The sequence below is a fragment of the Marmota flaviventris genome, chromosome 12 (assembly GCF_047511675.1).
Source record: "Marmota flaviventris isolate mMarFla1 chromosome 12, mMarFla1.hap1, whole genome shotgun sequence".
Lineage (NCBI taxonomy): Eukaryota > Metazoa > Chordata > Mammalia > Rodentia > Sciuridae > Marmota > Marmota flaviventris.
In genome coordinates, this window is record NC_092509.1 from 101,705,088 (window position 1) to 101,728,704 (window position 23,617).

The following is a 23,617-nucleotide window of genomic DNA, read 5'->3' on the forward strand; positions in this document are numbered from 1 at the left end:
AGAGCAGCCACACCCAGCACAATTTCAACACAACGGATTTCACAAAGCAGACTGCTTACGTGGGAAGAGATTTTTCTCAGTTCTCAATAAATCCCTCAAGAAATCAAGATAAGACGACTTCAAAACCTAATCCTGACATGAGTGCCTCACTCCTACCAAAACTGTACTGTAGAACTCCACCTTAGAAATGCTTCCTCTATTACGTAACTAGGTTAATCTGGCACAGGTGAAAATGTTGCAGCTACCAGTTTTTCAGGCTACAGTAATATGCTTAGAATTGAGTTAAATCATCTCCAGGTAAATTCACATGTTGTTTGTGGGAAAGCACTATGTTCAAGTATTTTAAAAATGTACCAGGGAGCTACTTCATTATTGGTTAGAGATCAACATTTGATAAACTATGTATTACAGAGGAAAGAAGTGAGTTCCGCCGAAATTCTAACTGCAACTTCTCACTACAAGGACTACTGCAGCTTCAGCCTTGCCCGAGACCCACAGCTGAAGGCACAGGTGTGGGTGGGAAAGACCCGGAGAAAGTGAGGGGCTAAAAAGCAGAAGAGCCTGGGGCGCACCTACTGGCTTTTGCTTTAGCAAGAAGCTTCTGGTTGGTGTTTGCAAAGCAAGCAGCAGGGTGGGAGGTGTCAGGATGCCTGCTCTGACTCACAGACAGGTGGGAAAGCAAGCTACGGGGCCAAAGTGCAGTATTCTCCTCCAAAGTACAAGCCTAGGGTGGCCAGGGGTCCTCACATGTTGTTTGGTGCTACAGATGCCTACTGAGTGCTACAAAGAGATGCTGCCACCCAGATGGAGATTTTCTACAAAGAACCTGCCCCTGTGTATCAAGGGGCAGCAGAAATTACACCACTCAGCTGGCTTTTCCAGCCCTTACCAAGAGCTGAAACGGTTTTCAGAACTGACTGATTTCAGAAAAAGTTTGCCTTTCCACTGGAATGAAGAAGTTAAGTTAGGTTTGATGGGCCTGGAAAAGGCAATATGTTCATTTTGAATGTTGGTGAAGTCCGCCCAGGAGAGACTTCAGTTCAGCCAGATAATCTGTGTCACCTTGGAGTTGTTGACAGGCTGCACGTTTACAAAAGCAGACGTGCTGAAGGCCCAGACTGTAAGCAAAACAAACCGACTGTTCCCCTGGCCTTTCAGAAGAGTGCAGGAGATGTTGGTTACATAATCCTTAAAACTGGCCTCCCGCTGTCTGAAACAAACTCCATCTCACACAAATTACACTATTCCCACAGAAGGTAGACTTTCCTCAGGAGTTCCTCCCCACAGCTGGGAAAGTGCCTTTAGTAACTTTTGGGAGGAGGATACTGCATTTTTCAAAGAGACAGACGCTGATACAGACACACATAGATTAAAAACTTACCTCCTCAAAAGTCATAGACCAACTACCGTTTTCAATCATAGGTACAAAGACAATCGAAAAAAAAGGAATATCCAATGAAATCACACACCTACTAATACATACAGGAAATGACAGTAACAAAACACACTTGTTAATGCTATTTTTTCTTAGAGTCGTATGCTCTAAGTTCCTGCTGCTAACATTCGATGGAATAAAGTATGCCAAAGGCAGCCAAGTGGCAAGTCTCAACCCAGGAAGGCTCTACTTGCAAACTCCTCCCTCCCCACACTGCTATTTGCAGCTCTTATGACTGATGAAGACGCTGGCTGTAGAAGTATGAGCAACTACAGGGTGAGCTGTGGATATTGCTATTAATGCTGACAGGAGGAACTTCCCTCTATGACAAGGTCAGCAGCCTTGCAAAATAGTTCATCTTCAGGCAAAAGAATGAAATCGCTGAGCAGGGAAATCCAAAAGAAAAACTGATCCCAGTTCTCATTTGTTTCTGGAGGCTGAAGCCGGCATCAAGCAGTCCAAAGGAGGGTGAAATCATTTACTCCAAGATGAGAAACCAGAGAAATGTGAACTGGCAATCAGCAGAAAATAAACTAAGCGCTAGGGGAAAAAATGACGGGGAAGGAGGTGGCTACATAAACCCTGGCTCAATATTTTGGGTGTGTTGTCTGCTGCTATGATGAATTCTTGGCTCATGCTTTTTTAAAGACATCTAAGGGTCAGGAAAAAATGTTTTTCTAAAAGACCCAGTACAACTTAATTAGCAACAACACATGCAATGCATCCATGCTTTCTTTTGGATACCTCTTTTAAAAGAGTTGATAATCATTTTCAAATTTTCAGCATACAATTTTTGACATACAAAGACAAATGTCCACAGATGAAATGTTCAAATGTCTATATTGCATGTAAATGGAGATCTGAGGAGAAAATCTGGTATCTGAAACTGTTTAATGCTTTCATTTCTTTCTCATCACATCCAATTTTATCTTTCTGGTGGAGACTTTAAAAAATTTAAATGTCAAACTAAAAACAAAATCTTTTTGGTGATAACTGACAGTTGGCAGACCAGACTGCATTTCTCTTAGCATTAAAATAAAAAAAAATCTTAAATGATACTCTGGCACAGGGTCAGTAAACTTTTTTTTTTTTTTAGTTGTTGATAGACATTTATTTTATTTATTTATATGCGGTGCTGAGAATCAAATCCAGTACCTCACACATGCTAGGTAAGTGCTTCACCACTGAGCTACAACCCCAGCCCCTGGGGTCAGTAAACTTTTAATGTGAATAGCCAGAGAGTAAATATTTCAGGCTTTGCAGGTCACACATCTGTGTTGAAATCACTCAGCTCTACCACAGTCATTTTTAATGCAGCCCGAGGCAATAAGTAAACAAAAAGATGTGGCTGTGTTCCAATAAAACTTTATTTACAAAAACCAGCAGTGAGCTAGATTTGGCCCAAAGACTGTTACTTGTGGATCTCTGCTCTTCTTTAGCATACCAACAAGTATTTTAAAAACAAATAGGTTACAGAAGATGTAGAAACATATTAGTGTCATATTTTCTCAGGTTAACAGGAAACAAAACTTTCTAAAAATTAAAAGAGAATATCTGGAGGATTCTGAAGATCATCAAGAAACACACTCAAAATTCAGGTGCTTTGCACTTAAACCTCCCCTCAGGGCTGGACCAAGCCAGTCAGAACACCAGAGCATAGAAGCCTCAGTTCCTTGCTAGCTACTGTGCTTGAGAAGCCCCCAGGGCTCTAGCTGTGGTCTCCAAGGTCCTACAACAATAAGCTCATTGTTATGCAGGTCAAAAAGAAAGTGGCAGCCTTCCCAAATAGACCATTAGTTATCACAAGCAACTTGTATCCATTACTATTAAAAACATATGTCCTAAAATAAATATTTCTGAAAGCCAGTAACAGTATCCTTTCATGAGAAAATGATAAAATGTAAGCTTTCACTGGCAGAACAACATTTTTCAACATGGATTCACTTATCTTGACTTCCATGAGCAAGGAAAGACCCAACACAGAGGGAGGAAAGTACCTATAAACAAAAGAGTTTATAGGTAAGAAATTTACTACAATTTAAACATGTTCATTTGTTCAAGTTTTTAAAATGTGACAGTTGCTCTAAATCATTTTAATAAATACATGAAAATGGCAAATAATATAAGTATAATTAAGTTTTATGTCACTATTTTGTATGATTTTTTACTATGTATAATTTAAAAAGCTTTAAAAATTATACATAGTAACAATTGCTCTACAAAAATAGTAAAGTGCCCCTAGTTCAGTCCTTTGTATTGTGGAAAGAGAAGGAGGAGAAGAAAAGAAAATACTATCTGTATCTCAAACTCAAGAGAGTTGAGCTTTCCAGACTCTGTAGGATTTTCCCATCCAGAACAGGTAACCTTAACTATGCTCTGGGAGATTCACTGAACTTAATTAAATTACTTAGCTGCATTTTCAAGGCTTGCCCCCATTTGTGAATAGTTCTCTAATTAAAAGGAAGAGCATATGCACGAAGTCTTATGTCCCTAGAAACCACCTTTCCCCACAATAACATTTCATTTCACTGCTGGGCACAGTGGCGCATGTCTGTGATCCCAGCAGCTCAGGAGGCTGAGGAAGGAGAGAAGAATCTAGAGTTCAAAGCCAGCCTCAGCAATAGTGAGATCCTGTCTCTAACTAAAATACAAAATAGAGCTGGGGATGTGGCTCAGCGGGTGAGTTCCCCTGAGTTTAATCCCTGGTACTCCACCCCTGTGGCTGGGGGGGGCACCCCCCCAAACAAAACAAAAACATTTCACTACCTTAAGATAGAAACAGTATTTTGATTCTGAAAAGGGTGTTTGCTAGGGGCTTGGTTACTAATTTTAAAAATGTTCTAAAGAACTATACCTATCCATAAACATGTTTTCTGGGGAGTTGTGCAAAAGTGGAAATGTACTTGATGCATTTCTATAGCTATATCCTCACCCCACATTCCACCTCATTAGAAATCAATCAAGAAATTCACAAATCAAAACACTGGAGTAGATAAAGACTATTCCACAAATTGAGCCAACCCCAAGTTAAGAAGGATGTTAAAAACGATTTAAAATATTCTATATTCCTTTCTGTCTTTTGAATCTTGTCATGAAATGAACCAGAAAGAGAACCCTGAAGCAGGCGATGTGGGGTTCACTGAGGTCACATACAAACTGATGCCAAGACAGGCAGTGCAGGATGTGTGGGTGTCACCTATTCACGTATGCACATGTCTCTGTGCATATGTATGTGTAGGCACTGCTAATATTATATCTAGAAATTAAAAAGCATCACTAAAAATGAACATACCACCCATTTGTCTTCGTCTTTCCCCTACAAATAAGGGTACACATGGGGTTGATGATCATTAATTAGCTCAGATTCTGACAGGAAGGCCTCCTTCCCACTAGTGTGGCTTCTACACAGGTACATCTGGTGTGATTTGGGGTCCATAAAAAGGAAGATGGTAGACTAGAACATTTAGCTTGGGTTTGTTTTTCCTTTGGTGGAGGGCTGTAATTTACCTACCATAAAACCATGCTCTTAAAATGTACAATTTAGTGGCTTTAGGATATTCACAAAATTGTGTGACCATTATCACTGCCTAAACTCAGAACATTTTTCATCATGATTATGGTTTTAGAATTTAAATTTATACTAACATTATTTTATTGTATTTTTTTTGTCTGAGATTGAAGTGTTGGATAAAAGTGAGAATGGCTAGGTAACTCAAGAAAGTAAATGTTTGCATATGTCATAAAAATATGCACAAGCACATGCTTAGACGGACACAGCAAGAAGTGTGACTGCAATTCTAAGGGCCATCTTTGATTCAAATTCTGCCTTTTCTGCCATACCTTTTTTTTTTAAACATAGGGTCTTGATAAGTTGTTCAGGCTGGTCTTAAATTTGTGAGCACAGGTGATCCTCATGCTTCAACTTCCCAAGTAGCTGGGACTCCAGGTGTGTACTGCCATGCCCGGTTACAAGAGCACTTTGATGTATGCCACCAAGACCATGAGAAATAGCATCATCTGAAATACCTCTGTTGTATGACATTTCTAGGCATTTAAAAAGTAAAAATTGAAAGAAGTAGGAAAAAAATTTTTTAAAAATAAAAATAATAAGTAAAAATTCCCACTGTCTTCCAAACTCTGTTGCCATATGGCAAACTAGGGGTAGATGTGGCATTTTAAGCAGTGTGGGTTCCAAAGTTCGGGATGAGTGGATACTGAACTGATGCAAAATTCTCACTCAATGCCTTAAAAGATCTTTCCTGGTTATTATTTTTTAAAAAAAATCTTAATTTATTTATTTAATATGGTGCTGAGAATCAAACCCAGTGCCTCACACATGCTCAGCAGGCAATCTACCACTGAGCCACAACCCCAGCCCACCCCTCACATTATTCTTAAAGCACTTACTTAAACTGGGTTCCTAGTCCAAAATCTAAAAATTACAAAGTGTTCATTATCAGCAGAGATCTTATTCTTGACAAGATTAAGTATTATAAAGGTATTTTCTAAAATACTTCACTACTTTAATTAAAATAATGATTAGTTTCTTTTTTTTAAATTTTTGATATTCTGGATTGAACCCAGGGATTTACACACTTTACACTTTACATGCAAGGTAAGCACTCCTCTACTAAGCTACATCCCCTATCTTACCATTAGCTTCTCAAACTAGATGTTAATCATCTGAAGGACCAAATCTGTTGATGGCTGGAAACTATCTTGTCATATGTGTTGTCAACTATATTGAAAATGGAATTATAATTTACCACGCCCATCACCAGACAAATGCCTGGATATCGTTGAAAACACTGAGAGATGCTACCCTAGATAATATAGTGAGAAGCTATTACAATCATCCAAAAGGAACAATTACTGAGGTTATCTGATATGTGCAAATAAGACACTACAACACTTGAATTTAAAATATTTGCATTCAAAACAAAACCATAGAGTTTAATTTTTCAATGAAAATTTAGTCCTTCAATGAAAAATATACTAACTGATAATCCTACATGTTATAAGCACTTTTTAAAAATAACACACATTTTACTATTTATTTATACATACCTGCTTTGACAAAAGAAAGAAAAACATGGTAACAGTTCAGTCCTAGCCTGTTTTTAAAAGTACAAGGCTGGGTTTTCATTTTCCTCTTTTACTTTAAAGCACTCTTTAGATTTTTTTTCCATAATGATGGTGGCATTAAGGAAATTAAAACTATATAAGCAGTAGTAGGGTTTCATTCTGGATCTACCATTACTACCTTCAAAACTTTTTACAGTAGAGTGTTATAGGACCAACATTAAAATTGGACTTATTGTGGAACAATGGTGGTGGGAAGTAGCTTTAGCTCTTATCTGGTGGTAGTTATCTGTCGTAGCTCTATGTGGGATTTTATTCGCAGCTCCTGAGCCAGTTCTATAAGCAAGGGGAGAAGCATACTGACTGGTGGTAGGTTACTCAGTAGCAATACCTGGGAGAAATAGAGGAAGATCCATGAGGGACTGGAGGGGCAGACCAATGTGAGGTTATGTTATTTCAGTAATTCTTGGATAATTTGTGGTAGTAGTCTTCATAAGCTAATAATAACCAAATTTACTGAACATTAACCCTGTGCCGAGTACTTAACACACAACATCCCTCAACCTCGCACAAATCCATCAAGAAATTATGTTCACTACACATTTAACAGATGTGAAAAAAAAAATAACTAGTCCAAGATGCTGAACAGCAGCATAGATTCTAAAATCTCCAATTAGGTTTCCAAATCCTGTGCCCTTTCTCTTAAGAGCCACAATTTCAATTCAGGTCTTCTGACTACAAAATCCATACACTCCTTCCACCCTGCTCCTCTGTACACATTCCACGCTGTTCAGTTCAGCAACACATTGAAGATGCACTGTGTGACTGTGCTGCCCACATAAAGGCAACTCTAGTTACCACGGTGGAAGCCATCCCACTCTGGGTGATTTCATTAACAAGGCTACCATAATACTTCTCTTGGCAGGACATTTTGGCATTAGTGGGGTAATGAGAGGGAGGGACTTGTGCATCTGCATGAGTCTGAAGAATTAAGACAAAAATGTTTCACTTGGAAAAAGTAAGTTGGCAATCAGTATTTCCCAACACTATTCAGGGACCAGTGTTGCTAATTACTATTGTGATCACAAATGGCCTAATTTTAAAAAAAAATCCACAATTAAGAGATTAAAATAAAATCACTTTGATTCTAAGACTGCATACTGTGTCAAATGTCACCATTACCCATGAATTTGTTTATAGAAGTAATGTTGCAACAAACTCCATTACTGGGCTTGAGGTACCTTTGTGGTTTTTTATTTTTCCTTCCAAGTAAGTCTGTCTTTTTAACATTTGCTACAGGCAGAAATAAGTTTGAAACATCCTTGTGCCAGTCTTGCAACAGTTCACCTTCTAAAAGTCTCTGAGGAAGTGATCATGCACAGCTAAAACAGTACTTTGCCATTTTCCTTTTTTTCTCATTTTTGAAAGTAGAAAGCCACTTTCTCATTTTCTTTTTCCCTTTCTCTCAGCTTCTTATGAAGATTTCCAGTATAAATGCAACAGCTGGAGTTACCTACAAATATACAAACTGAGAGAAAAGAAATATTATGGTTGGCTACTTGGGAGTCTCCAGAAACGAAGACACACCTGGACAGTCAGCATGACGAGACAGTGCTCGGTGGACTGGGGTGGGCCAGAGGGAAATGAAATCCCCACAACTGCTGCTTTCAGATAAAAAGGCACACTGCTGACAGGTGCACAGTACCTCCCATACCTTGTATCTATCCATTGGGTCTTCCTGCTGCAGTTGACTCTCTCGCATTGTCTGATATTCTTTTTCATATTTTTTCAGCTTTTTGGTTGGTACCTGCAGAGTTTTGAGAAAATTGCATTAGACAAGACAATCATTTAGGATCCCCGCTGCCCGCCCCCCGACACCACAATACTGGGATTGAACCCAGGGGTGCTCTACCACTGAGCTACATCCCCAGTCCTTTCTATTTATTTATTTATTTAGAGACAGGGTCTCACTAAGTTGCCAAGGCTGTCCTTGAACTTGCCATCCTCCTGCTTCGGCCTCCAGAGTCTCTAGGATTACAGGCATGTGCCACCACACCTGGCTGGGAAAAAAACTCCCCAATGCTTCTGGCATTCTAAAGGAACATTCCCAGCCAAAGGCTGGGGGGAAGCCTATATTCTAAAGCAAGGCTTGGCAAACTTCTCCCGTAAAGGGCCAGAGAGTGTATTTTTGGCTGTACAGGCAATAAGATCAAGGTCACAGCCATTCAACTCTTGCTATTGCATGAAGATGGGGGAAAAAAGCACACTCATACATTGCTAGTGAGACAGCAAATTAGTGCAACCATTATGAAAAGTGGTATGGAGATTCCTCAGAAAAGTTGGAATGGAACCACCATTTGACCCAGCTATCCCACTCCTCAGTTTATACCCAGGACTCAAAATCAGCATACTACAGTGATGCAGCCACATCCATGTATATAGCAGCACAACTCACAATAGCTAACCAACCTAGTTGTCTTTCAACAGATGAATGGATAAAGAAAATGTATACACACACACACACACACAATGGAATATTACTAAGCCTTAAAGAAGAATAAAATGATGGCATTTGCCAATAAATGGATGGAACTAGAGAATATCATGCTAAGCAAAATAAGCCAATCCAAAAAAAACACAGGCCAAATGTTTTCTCTGATATGTGGATGCTAATTCAAAATAAAGCAGGGATGCTGGAGCTATGAAAGAATAGAGTTACTTGGGGTTAGGCAGAAGGGAGTGAAGAGAGGGGAGGGGTATGAAGGGTAGTAGAATGAATTAGACATAATTACCCTATTGTGCATAAATGACGACATGACCGGTGTGATTCTATATCAAGTACAACCAGAAGAATGAGAAGTTATACTCCCATTTATAGATGACGTGTCAAAGTGCATTCTACTGTCATATATAACTTAATAGAACAACAACAAAAAAGCTGCCTCAGGTGACACATAAGGGGATGAGTGTGGCTATGTTCCAGCAAAGCTCCATTCACAAAAACAGCCACAGTCTGTCCACCTACTTTAAATACTGCTGTCACAACTCTTCTCATCTATGTATTTAATAGTACTATTAATTTTAACTATCATTAAGTGTAATTCAGTCTTCTATCATATTGAAAATAAAAATTGTTTAATAGAAGTAAAAAGTTGAGCAATAATAAATGTCTTTAAATGGGTTAATATACCAAAAACAAAGATCTAAAATTTGACGATGAAACTTGAAAAAATACAGTATCACTGTACTGAAACAACAATAAATCATCTCAACATCTATAAACAACTCATCTACTTCTTGCTAAAATAATGTCATCCTCAAAAGACAGTAGTTGACTCTTTCTGAAAGGACTGGAATCATATAGAATCTTTGATTTTAAAAATAAATAAATAAACACAGCATACCATAAAGATCATAGAATTTGGCACCGGACAAACCTGGGTCCCAATGCTCATTACTTATTTACAAACTTTGTAATCTCTCTGCAAAGAGGTATTTAACTTCTCGGCCTCAGTTGTTCATCTATAAAATGATGGGTAAATAAATTTCTACCTCATAATGCTTGACAGGAGAGTTAAATAACATATAAATGAGAAATCTAAAGAAATGCTTGGATAATAGAAAATTTTGAATTAAAAAAAAAAAAAGCTTTAGTCGAAATGAACATATTACAACCTATTCTGCTCCACATGACAAATCAGGTCTACTTTCAGCCTTTCCTTAAAAGGCCAAATTATGTAATTCCTTTATTTCTTTTTTATAAGTTGTAGTTGGACACAATGCCTTTATTTTTTATTTTTATATTCCATTGTCTATATATACCATGTTTTCTTTTTACAATTCCTTTATTTTATTTATTTATTTTTATGTGGTGCTGAGGATTGAACCCAGGGCCTCGCATTTGCAAGGCAAGTGCTCTACCGCTGAGCTACACTGCCCCATGTAATTCCTTTAAACACCAAAATCTTTCCTTAGTGTTTAGATGCCTGAGAAAGGGACTTGAAATGAAGAAAAGCAGTTTTGTTTTTGAGATTATAAACATGCCACTTTGCAAACATCTTGAGGAGCAGGAAGGCAAGGACGTGGTCTGTACCCTCGGTATCCACCATGACAATGAGCACAGGATGGGTCTATCCTGGGCCCTCGACAGGTTCTTCCTCGGTTCAAAGTATGACGTTTGGAAAACATGTATGTGTGTGAGAGACAGCCGAAGAGAATGGAAAGCAACCAGCATATTCATAATTATTTTATAATTTTAAAGACAGTTTTAATACTCTGGAATCTGACTACAGAGTTAAATTAAAAAGCAGACTACAGGGCTGGGGATGTGGCTTAGGTGGTAGCGTGCTTGCCTAGTATGCGTGAGGCACTGGGTTCGATTCTCAGAACCACATAAAATAAAATAAAGATATTGTGTCCACCTAAAATTAAAAAATAAATATTAAAAAAAAAGCAGACTCCAGGTATCACTCTCTTCATTCTAATTACTTTGTTATTTCTATCCAGGAGCACTGTGAAATTCTGGAATTTTCTGCTTCTGAGCACAGTTGGGAAGTTTCACAAACTCAGTCCAAATCACTAGACAACCACGTTGTGAGAATATTCATCTGGCTGATGAAAAAATATCTCCCTTTCAAACAAATGGGGACACTTTCGAGGGTGTAACTGAATTACAAGGCCACCATTGAGTGCGGTCATGAGAAACACTAATCCATCTCCAGAGACCTTCCACAATGCACTGTGACCAACCAGAGAGCAGCAGGAAGGAAAGCACCACCTACCAACTGTGTGACTTCACAGATGGCTAGATAAACAAGGGAAACACACAGACCTGTGCTAGGAAAACAACCATATTTTTCTAGATTTTTCTGGAATTCGATTGTAATTCCCTTTCTCTGTATGAACTAATCAAAAAACCAGACACAGACTCTGAAGATCAAGTAGCAAATGAAACAACCCTGGAGCCCTGGAAAAGAGGGGAGAAGTCCCAGGGTTTTATGCAGTGGCAAGGTGTTGAGTGTTATCCCCAGAAGCAGGGCCGTGGGGGCAGCTGAAGGTGCCTTGAAGCGTCTACTCAGCAGCCCCAACCCACCAGATGGGAGGTGTTCAACATCTTTGCAATTGGGATGCCGTACCGCAGGGTGAAGGCTGAATTTCAGTCCCAGGTGGAAGCATTTTCTACTGTTCTAAAATGGATCTGTTCATCAATGACTGAATTACATATTGCAACTTGTTCCTAGAAAATTCTTCTAAAACCATATTTTAAAAAAAATTCTATCACTAAGATTTTTTTACATGTAAAAGAGTGTTGTTTTTTTTAAGCTACTTATGTTAAAAGGTTCATTTCCAAGTGAATTTTTTTTTAAAAAAAAATACACGAAACATCCTCCATAAGCTAATCCTTTCCCATCTGGCTGAGATTCTAGGATGTTTGGCTTCATTTTGTTCAGGGAAACAGCAGGTTCCCAGAACAATATGTTGCTAGGAAACCTTGGAAGCTTATTTATCTTGTGCTGCGCGGTGATATTGAGCATCTACCTGTAATCGCCACAATGTGAAGGGGGAGAGGAGAGCTGATATGGTACTCGTTATTTATGAAGTAATCTAAGAAAACAGACTTTTGTTTTTAAAACTACATTTCAGGGCAAATTTGCATTTTATTTCAGGGAATGGAATATTGAGGCTAGAAATTCTTATTAGATAAAGGAATAAGAAAAACCTCTCCATTAGGTAGTTTTAATAATTAAAAAGGTCACTAAAAATTACTAGAATAAAACAACCCATTATCTCAAGAGCAGCATAGGTATTTCTCCTTTTAAATTTAAAGTTAAATCAATTTAATGAAGGTATGCTCTTGAAGAATATGTGAAGATATTAAGAATCACCCCTCCTTTTTTTTGGTACTGGGAATTGAACCCAAGGGCACTTAACCACTGAGTCACATCTCCAGCCCTGTTTTATATTTTATTTAGAGAGGTCTCGCTGAATTGCTTAGCACCTCACCTTTTCTGAGGCTGGCTTTGAATTCATGATTCTCTTGCCTCAGCCTCCCAAGTCCAGCTATCCCTCCTTTTTAATGGTTACCTAATGTGGAGGTCCTGTTCCACCAGCTATCTACCCTCAGCCTCTCCAGCATTCACTGTTTGGCTATGTTCAGAAATCTGGCAGAATCCACAACTGTTTCCATGAGTTCAACTGATAATGAGCACTCACCACTCAGAAATGGTATTTATTAAAAACAACCAACCAGGGCTGGGGTTGTGGCTCAGTGGTGGAGCATTTACCTAGAATGTATGAGCCCCCGGGTTTGATCCTCAGTACCACATAAATAAATAAATGAACTGTGTCCATCTACAACTTAAAAACAACAACAACCGGGGCTGGGGATGTGGCTCAAGCGGTAGCGCGCTCGCCTGGCATGCGTGCAGCCCAGGTTCGATCCTCAGCACCACATACAAACAAAGATGTTGTGCCCGCCGAAAACTAAAAAATAAATATTAAAAAAAAATTCTAAACAACAACAACAACCACCACCAAACGAACAGAAAGAGAAAAATGGAACATCCAACCCTGGCACGACACCTGCAAATGACTATGACAGGGATTGTTTTAACACCCAGCCAAGCTCAACATTTGGGGCTTGACAACTAGTTTGGGAAGATAGCATTTTAAGAGAGAACCAGTTTCATCTCTTGAACTGTTTATGGCATTTAGTGATATTTCACACTGTGCTTGCCCCTGACATTTAAATTCATATCATAAATATTTATTTGCATGGAATTAGTAAATGGCAACGGGCGGGCTTTCAGAGATTGCTTGCTTGGTGCATCCTCTCTGCAGGATGTGGACACCGAACACCTGTGGCTAGAGCTGAGGAAGACCCACGAGTTGCAGCAGAGCAGTCTGGGCCTGGGGGGTCGGCTCCCTCATGCACACTGCTTCTTCCTGAGACTGGGCAAACTCTGGTAAAATGCTTCTCAAATATTAGCCATTTGAATATTCCTTCTCTATTTTTGCCATCTATTCACATTTTACTTACTACTTTTCTTTAAATCAACCATTTAAAAAAAACAGATTTATTTTGCAAGAAAACAATCAATTTGGAAACTGGAGTCAAAATGGAACAATCGTTTCTCAAAGATGTCTGCATTCTAATCCCTGGAGCCTGTGAATATGCTATCTTCATGGCAAAATGGGTTTTGCAGACGTGGTTTAAGCTAAGGACTTGAGACAGGAAGATTTTAGATTATTAGGTGATTTGGTGAAATGACACAGTTCTTTAAAGGAGGAGAACTTTTCCAGACTTTACTCAAAGGAAGCTGTGAGTGCTACAGATGGAGGCCCAAAAAGAAAGTCAACGTTGCTGGCTTGGATGACGGAAGCAAAGTCCTCCAAGTAGGGGAATGTGAGCAGTCTCTGAACGCTGGAAAATGGGAGGGAATGGATTCTTCCCAATGACATCAGGGGAGAAATTTGGCCCCTCAATGCCCTCATTTTAGCCCAGCGAGACCCATGTCCTATTCTAACCTAGAGAACTGCATGTTCTTTTAACCACTAAGTCTGTAGTTATCTTTTATGGTAACTACAGGAAACTAACCAAAATATTATAAATAATAACTGCTATTCATGGAACTATTTAATGTTTACAAAATTCAGTTGAAAGTCAACACTTGCTGAAGATAAAAATTCCCTCGTCCTTCATTTTATAGTCAACAATAAATATGCCAATATAAAATAAACTGTAAATTACTAATCCTTCCATTAAAAACAGCAGGGGATCAAACTAGACAGCAGTAAGCAAAGATAAAAACCACTGGTCCCAGCCAATGCGCAGACTCATGTGGTCCCTTGCTGCTCTCTCCTCCTATAACCACCCGCAACTGGCTGTGGTGTTGGCCAAGTGGTACCCACGAGGTACTTTTTTAGTTCTTGCTAAGGATCGGTCCAGTATCCACTGGCATTTCCATGATGGGTTTATTGTATTCTACTGTTAAAATGCCTGTTCAGACCCTCTAAAATGACTTCATGGCAGCATTTTGAAAGACACTGCACTAAATTGAATGGGCTTTTTCAACGGTTCCCCTGATAACAATGGGTTACAATTCTAAACCAGGGGGATCTTTATTAACTCCACTCCCGGCCACCAACACCTCATCTGCCACTTACTGATGAGCATGAGCCTTATTCAGCTGTTACCTGGAAACAATAAAGACAGGAGCCTGGTGAGCTAAGGCAAAGGGGAGGGAAGAGAAAGGGTGAGGAGTGTTAAGCAGTGACCTTCATGACAGTAAAGGAGAAAGCACAGTAATTGCTCTCCCCCATGTTATCATGCTGGCCTCAGAAGATACTAGAGGAGAGGCTGCAGGAAGAACAGGTTGAGTCTCCCTCAGAGGGAACACTTGGATTCCAAATGTTTCAGATTTTGTAATATCTGCGCATACACACACACACACACACACTCCAGATATCTTGGGGATGGGCATCCAGTCTAAACATAAAACTCATTTACGATTCAGATACTCCTCGTGTATATAACCGGAAGGTGACTTTACACAGTATTTCTAGTGCACTTGGGTTTTGACTGTGCTCTGACTTCTAAAGTCAGGTGTGGACTTTTCCATTTCTGGCATCATGTCAGTGCTTAGAAAGTAACAGATTCTGGAACATTTCAGATTTAGGGTTTTCAGATTAGGAATGCTCAACCTGTACACCCAACCTCTTCACTCCCCATGGTCTCTCATCTTCTCATTCAAGGTCTATATTTCTTATTTTTATTTGTGACTCAGATTGAATATGTATTTTGTTGTATTTAATTTTAAATGAATTTTTCTTAATAATCTTTATCTTACTAATCACATCTACCAGGATTATTACTCTATTTTGTATTTTTATTTTCTTTTTTTTTTAGACAGAGAGAGAGAGAGAGAGAATTTTAATATTTATTTTTTAGTTTTCGGCGGATACAACATCTTTGTTTGTATGTGGTGGTGAGGATCGAACCCGGGCCGCATGCATGCCAGGCGAGCGCGCTACTGCTTGAGCCACATCCCCAGCCCCTGTATTTTTATTTTCATTTTCTAATTTTGAATACTCATTAATATTTGAATTTCACATCATTAATTATTACAAAATAAAAATATATTTTCTTACATATAAGGTTTAGGTAAGTTTCCTGACTACAAATACAACCTTTGTACATTTAAGAGCTCAAGTGCTTTTCAACACTATAGGATAATTAGGATAATAGAACTCTTAAGTAACAAATTTGAACACCCCAACTATATAAACTTAAAGGAAACTTATACACAGAAAGCAAAGAAATAATAGGACACACATGGAGATTTTTCAACTTGCTCTGCAATGCATATAAGATCTTTGGTTTATGGAATAGTGTTTCAAGTTCATTAAAAAAATGGTTTTTGAATTTAAACAGAGAAGAGAACCTAGGAGCCACCAGTGTTTCTCAGGGTAAGGTACCACTGGCATTTGGGTGGAATGATTCTTGTTTGTATAGATTCCACTTTCCAGTTCTGAGTACCTGGCAATGCTGGTGCCATTTAACATTTTACCTAGTAAATACCATAGTGCCCTCCTGTCATTGACAAAGGATGCCATACACCTTTTCAAACTAGGGGTGGACACAGGAGTCTGCAATATTTGAGGGGTAGGTAGTTGCTCAGCATGGAATTTGTATTGAGAATTAATGAGCTAACCTGTCAATAAGGAAAGATGGAGACAAGCACGGCATGCTCGGTTCCCAGCAGCCCACTGGTACACCCTGATGCCCGCTTCCCTCTGCAGCTTTCAGTCAACAGTAATTGGCATTAAGTATGGGATTGTTTCATGTTTAAAAAAAAAAAAAAACCCAACAGTTTTATAGTAATAACTTAGAAAAATCTATATTTAATATTTTCAACAACTCTGTATTATTCAGATTCTACATATAAGAAAGTACAGTCACACAGATGGTAAATGGAGTCAGGAATGAGATCCAGACAGCTGCCTGCAGAGCCTGCCCTTGTAACTACTTAGCTTTATTGTCTGGGACCAGAGCATGAAGGCAAAGAAACTTGAGAAGCTGAGGGTCTAGACAGAGTGCCAAGTATGTGTCTGATTACCACATGGTTTCATGGTACAGTAACAGATGTTCAGATGTTCATACAAGGTACAAGGATGACCAAAAGGAAATGTGTGGGGTCAGAGGCAGAGGAAGCACAGCTATCAGGGCTTTTTTTTTTTTTTAAACACCGGTTTAGACAAGCTTCCTTGCCAAACTAAAAAGCTGGTTTTCCCCCATGCTCAAAATGAACACTGGGCCAGCCAACTGTAAGACCTATAATTTAGGGCCTAAGGAATCTGTTTCTCTACTTTAGAAATAAAAGATAAAAATATTTATTGATGGATGCAGATACTTGTAAATCACACTGTTTTTTTTTGTTGTTGTTGTTTGTTTGTTTTTGGCTTTTTAAAGGCTCATATGACTCAGGTTAATGTTTTTCAAAATAAATATTCCCTGTGATCAGATATTCAAGTGCTTAAAATTTTAATATAATAGAACAAATGACTATCCATTATGTACTGTTCTTGTTCACTCCAGATAATTTCTTAGGATGAATATAAATTATTCCATTTAATATATTAACCATTGGATCAAGAAAAAGTATAATATCACATTCCTTGGAAATTTAGTGGGGTCTAAGTGTTTCTAAGTAAGAATCACAGACACTTCTGCAAGAACTTATCAAGATCTGGATATGGAATGGATCAGTGACAACCAAAATTGTCACTGTGCAGTAACGTTAAGGACCAAGAAGAAATAGATGGAAAGAAGTCAGGAGACAACTTCTAAGAAGAGAGACACTTCCTGTAGGTTTAACCTAATCTTCCTTTTATGGGTAAGCAAAGGATGCAACTTAGATTCTTTGTGAGATTTTTAGCACTAAGAGGGTGACTGTTAGTCAATGTTTTACTGCATGAGACTAGGGGAAGAAAATCCGTCATAGTACATAAGAGTTTATTAGATGGACTTTTTTTTTTTTTTTTTTTTTTTGGTACTGGGGATTGAACCCAAGGGTGCTTTACCACTGAGCTGAACCCCCAGTCCTTTTTATTTTGAGACAAGAGCTCACTAAGTTGCCCAGGCTGGCTTGAACTTGCCATCCTCCTGCCTCAGCCTTCTGAGTTGCTGGGATTACAGGAGTGTGCCACCAAATCCAGTTTATTAGGTTTATTTTTTTTAATATATATATTTTTAGTAGATGAACACAATACCTTTATTTTTTATGTGGTGCTGAGGATTGAACCCAGTGCCTCACACATGCTAGGCTAGTGCTCTACCATTGAGCTACAACTCCAGACCCGCCCCCCATCTTTTTTTTTTTTTGGTACTAGGATTGAACATGGGGCACTTAAGCACTGAGCCACATCCCCAGACCTTTTTATATTTTTTAGAGATAGGGTCTCTCTAAGTTGTTTAGGGTCTTGCTAAATTGCTGAGGCTGGCTCTGAACTCACGATCCTCCTGCCTCAGCCTCCCAGCTGCTGGGATTATAGGCATGCACCACCATACCCGGTTGATCAGGTGCATTCTAATACTTGAGGAGCACATGGTTTAAGCAGTGATGACAAAGAAGGTATTTATCTCTTACTGCAATCCTAGCATAAGTTCCAGGCTCACAGACATTAAGTTCCAGGTACTCTTTTCCTGAATTCATAGTAACACAAACTTAGTACACCTCTTGTTCTCCTCTTCTCCAACATGTTCAGATTTCCTCACTAGCTAATGGTGCACACACCTGAGACAGGTTCCTGGGTCCAATCATGAGTAATTGATGACAGCCACTTTCCAACATTCATGGCCCACTCCAGAATGGAGCATGCTCATCCAAGTATTTCTGCAAGCTTCTGAAATGTTGATTTCTACTTTCTTCACCATGTTTGAATGCTACAGCAAACTGAGGAGACTCTTTCACTTTATAGGATCTGCTTCTCTAATCATTTCTAATTATTCCATAAATCTAATTTTGCATGCTGTTTCTGTGAAACTCTGACACTTCTGCTATAGGGATGCCTTATTAGTAAATACTGTCTGGAAGGGGAGAAATTACTGTACTAATTGTGTTGACAACTTCCAAAGTTACAGTTTCTAGCCTAGAACTTCTAAACTCAACCTACATATCCAGCTAGCTTCATATTATCCTTTGGGTGTTTTACATTTCAGAAATTTAAAACGTGGACTCATGCCCCACCCCTACTCACCTCCAGCTCTTCTTCTTCCATTGTTAATCTTCCAACCAGAAATCCAAGTCATAAACCCAGAAGTCACCTTTGACCTCTCCCACACCAACACTCCTGCAATCATGAGGTTGTATAAAGCATACCTCTAAAATATCTTCTCACCTTTCTCCCATTGAGCCTCACTGCAAGGCCCTGGCTCAATTCATAATTACCTATAATCAGAACTATTGCAATAACCTCCAAACTGGCCTTCTGTGTCCACGCTTGCTGTACTATCAATCTCTGCATCATAGAGCAAAAAGAAATTTTTTTCTAATACAAATCTGAAATAATTCCTCCTAAAAATTTTCATTTGCTTCTCAGTGCTTAGGATAAAAAAGAAACACTCAGCATTACTCAGCTGGTGCAACAGGGCCTGCTCTCAGCCTGCTTCTCTCACTTACTCAATGTCCACATCTTGCAATAGAAAAAGGTGATCATTAGAATTTCTGGCCCTATTTAATTTTTTTTTTACCTCATATTTTTCAAAATCCACATTTGCCTATTTTATGATATTGCAGGTACATAATTTATTACAAAATAGAATTTATACATGGGAAGTATAGGCTCAACTGACTTTTACTGACAGGGATGTACAGAGTTTGGACAACAACCTCTGCTCCCACCATCCTGGGCTTCTTTTAGTTCCTTTAACTGATGCTTCCCACTCTTCCCTGCTTCTGCTGGGATGGGTCCAGCAGGTTCACCAGACGACAATGAATTGAGAGGTCTGAGGTGTGATCAGGCCCGTCTACTTTCACAGAGCTCCCCAGGCAGTTCTGGTACATGGTCCACTAGAAAACCACTGCCGGGAAACACTGACTGCCAAGCCGGGAGGAGGAGAAACAGGCTAGACAAGCTTTTAGTAATCAGCCTGAGCTTATACCCACCTGTTTCTAAGGAAACACCCATTCTGTGATAGAGCAACCAACTTAGAAATCAACTTTGGGAAAGAATAAAATTAAAAGGTTAGAAAGGACTAGGGTGGGCACGGTGACACACTCCCAACGACTTGGCAGGCTGAGGCAGGAGGATAGCAAATTCAAAGCCTCAGCAACTTACCAAGGCCCTACTTAACAAGACCCTGTCTCATATAAAAAATAAAAAGGGCTGGGGATGTGGCTCCTTGAACCTAGCACATCTAGGTTCAATTCCCGATACAAAAAAATAAATAAAAAATAAAAAGGACTATTTTTATTGTTATAAAATATTTCAAGAATCTGTATACACAGTTTGCATATAAAAACAAAATTAAATTTTAAAGATGGGGAAAATCATATTCTTCAAGAGCAAGTATTTGAGCACACATTTGTTTTTTGATACTCTATGCACAGTGGTTTAGGAGTTAAATGGTCTTGCATTTGAAAGTCTGCTCTGCCAAATACTAGCTATATAATTTTACAAGCAATTCATTTAGGCCTCTTATGCAGAACCTCTTTTTTTTTTTAAATGTTTTGTAATGGAGTAACACAAACATCTACTACTAAAGCCATCTCCTTTTATTGAGCACATAACATATGACACAAAACTGGGAAAAGCACTCAACACAAATTTTAAGCCTCACAAAGGAGAACTGGTATTCTATGCCCATTCTATAAATTAGTAAACTGTGAAGAACTAAAGGGACATGCACAGGCACATGAGAGTGACGGGGGCTCAACAGGCCCTTTTGATACCAAAGCTAAGCCTTGATTGTAGGGTTATGTGACCATCATCTACACTGCCTGTCACCTAGCCAGCACACTAGCTCTCATATTCAGGAACCTGACATGCCCTCTCAGCAGCTTGTTGCAACTAACCAAGCTACTCAAGGGTGGATATATTGTCATTTTAACACCTGACTGAGAGATCAGGAATCTATAATACTTGTCATATTACTGGCATAAAAAGAAAATGAACATCTTCGCCCTGATCTTTCTGGGCAAGCTAGAAGAAAAGAGCTGGTCAAATAGTTTCTGGGGTGGTTGAGTCGGGAACTTAATTCTGGGAGAAGTCTGCTTAAAATTCCATAAAGTCTTAAGAGGAAGCAAGTGGAAATGACAGATTTTCCCCCTTTCACAGCCTTCCCAGAAAAGCCCTGAAGGCATAAACAAGCCAGTGATTTCCAGCTTACAGCAAATCATCTTAAGCCTCTGGGGTCTTCCAGTGCTTCAGTGGAACTTCTGAGGTAAACATCTGCCTTGATACTACTTCCTCTACTTCTTGATTCCTTTCTGTTCTCTCTGTGACCCATACTGATTTAGGCAAATAATTCTGGGTCCTTCTTCTCACTGACATGTCACAGTTGCTGTGGGACCATAACTATTCCTCCTTCTACTCATCTTTAAATCTCTTTTTCTCAGATTCTTTGCACTTGTAGGAAAGGGAGGAAAAGATATTTAGCTTGCTTTTCTTTTAAGCAATAATGATTCTTCTGTTACTATATTGGTTATCTTCACTTGAAGGCTAACTTAGGAAAATTCTGATATTTTTTTCTCTTTGATAAAAATTAAGAAGCAATAATAAGTTAGTATACTATGCTGGATGTTTGTATTTCTCTTCTTTTGTGGGGGGGAAGTCCTCAAAATCTTCTATATATCACAAGAAAAATTATTTTAAATGACTTTCAGGTTATCACCTAAAAATTTTAGCAAAATGTTTGGAGAGTAATAGAATGAATACCAAGTACTAAAAATTAAGATTATAAAATGGTATATATTCATTCACTCAATCTGGTTGCATGTTGAACAGTGCTAGTCTGATTCCAGGAAGCAGATAAATTAGATGTAGTTCCAAAGCTGGGTGATAGGAAGACAACACAGCTGTGTATTCAGAAGGAGCTCATTCAACTTATTTTAAAATTAGGCAAGACCGGAGAGAAAGAACAATTGGGGAGCCACGTGGGACACTGTTCTCTATTACCATCAAACACCATGCTCACTCCCATAGTGCTCTTCCACCACAGAACACTACAAAACCTTAAGCAGCACTTTTATATCAGTTGTTACTGGCAATTAGATCAAAAGCGAATGTATCTCCTGCTAAAAACACCCACAATGGCTAGCAGGCTACAGACATTTTATGCCATAAGAAAATGAATTCGAGAACAATGTACAAAACAATATATTGTAAACCTTCCTTTAGAGAAGCTGAGCTTTACTATACCAGTCCATCTGAGAAGGACAAACAGTTGGAAAGGAAGGGAAATGGGCAACCTTCACTGTATTCATCTACCTTTAAAAGCAATAGCAGATAAAACCAGCTAAAAGTCACCACCAGCAGCATTAAACCACAAAGTGGATCACTTTGCCATTTTTATGCACCAATTTGTAACATGGGGAGAAAAGCTTATTCTAATAGTCTAACAGTTCTAAAAATCATCTATTTGCTCACTCATTCACAAAGTGTTATCTGTTTACAATGTAGACATCCTGGAACAAATGTACTGTCCCCTCAAGGAGCTTATAAATCTGGTGGGAGAAAGTCTTAAAAAATAGTCACACAACTTAAATACACTCTGGTACTTACAAAGTAAAACACTCTGAGGGAGAAGTAAAGGTAGAGGGGTAATAACACACGGCTCTTATTTTGATTGCTTCTCTGGGAAATGACAAGGGAGCTGAGCTCTGAATAAGGTAGCCAGTGTAGGGAGATGCTCCAGGTGCAGGGAACAATGGGTACAGGTGGGGAAGAGCAAGATCAGCTACACCATTTCCCAAGTCAGAAAAATGAAGCCCAATTCCCTGTTGTGGTTTAGACATGGGGTGTCCCCCAAGAGCTCCTGTGCTTAAGTAGGTGTGTTCAAGATGAATGACTGGATTGTGAGTCCATCCCACTTTGAATGGACTAACTGGTGGTACCTGTATGCAGGTGGGGCAGGGCTGGAGGAGGTGGGCCACTGGGGGTGTGTTCTAGAAGGGTTGTTCTTCCCGGAAGCCCCTTCCTCTCTCCCATTCTCTCTCTCTGCTTCTAGGCCTCTATGAACAGAGCAGCTCTCCTCTGCCAAACCCTTCCGCCATGATGCTCTGCCACACCTCAGGCCCAGAGAAATGAAGTCAGTCCACTACAGACTGTTTATTCAAAGTTTATTCAAACTTTCCCCCTCTGATGTATTCTTGTCAGGCTTTTTGGTCACAGCAACCCAAAGTTGATTAACACAGCCACTTGGGTGAAATGAGGAATTTCAAGATGGTGACACAGGGGCTGGGGTTGTGGCTCAGTGGTAGAGCACTTGCCTTGCATGTGTGAAAGACTGGGTTCAATCCTCAGCACCACATAAATAAATAAAATGAAGGTATTGTGTTCATCTACAACTAAAAATAAAAAGATGGTGACACAGCATTAAATGAAGCATGATCTATGCAACTGCACAGGTCAACTCTTTTAGTCAGTTTTTTCACTGCTATTACCAAAAGATCTGACAAGAATAATAGAGGAGGAAAGTTTATTTTGGGGCTCATAATTTCAGAGGTCTCAGTCTGTAGATGGCCAAATCCATTCCTCAGGGTCTGAGGTGAGGCAGAAAATCATGGGGGAATGGGTGTGTTGGAGAAAAGCAGCTCAGGACATTACCAAAAGCCAGGTGGAGCCCTCACCACCACAACAACATATAAACCCCAAAGGCACGCCCACAATGACCCCCTCCTCCAGCCATACTCCACCTGCTTTCAGTTAATCCCTATTAGGGGATTAATTCATGGATTGGGTTAAGGTTCTCATAACCCAATCATTTCATCTCTAAACCTCCTTGCATCTTCTTGTATGTGAGCTTTTGGGGGACATCTCATAACATCACCCACCTATAAGGCTGGATCTAGGAAAGAAAATGCATGTTGGAAGGACATC

At 39.2% G+C, this 23,617-nt stretch overlaps 1 protein-coding gene across 5 annotated transcripts in view; it reads right to left on the reverse strand.

The window, feature by feature from the left end:
• Rabgap1l (RAB GTPase activating protein 1 like) overlaps positions 1 to 23,617 on the reverse strand; it is a 620,475-nt gene that overhangs the window by 27,470 nt on the left and 569,388 nt on the right. For 3 of the 5 annotated variants that reach the window (XM_071600291.1, XM_071600292.1, XM_071600293.1), the window contains one exon: positions 8,232 to 8,324. In XM_071600291.1, coding sequence (XP_071456392.1) covers positions 8,232 to 8,324 — 93 coding nt within the window. Of the gene's footprint in view, positions 1 to 1,381; positions 2,471 to 7,744; positions 8,046 to 8,231; positions 8,325 to 23,617 lie in introns of those variants that run through there. The other 2 variants (XM_027935052.2, XM_027935057.3) reach the window with 2 other exon arrangements.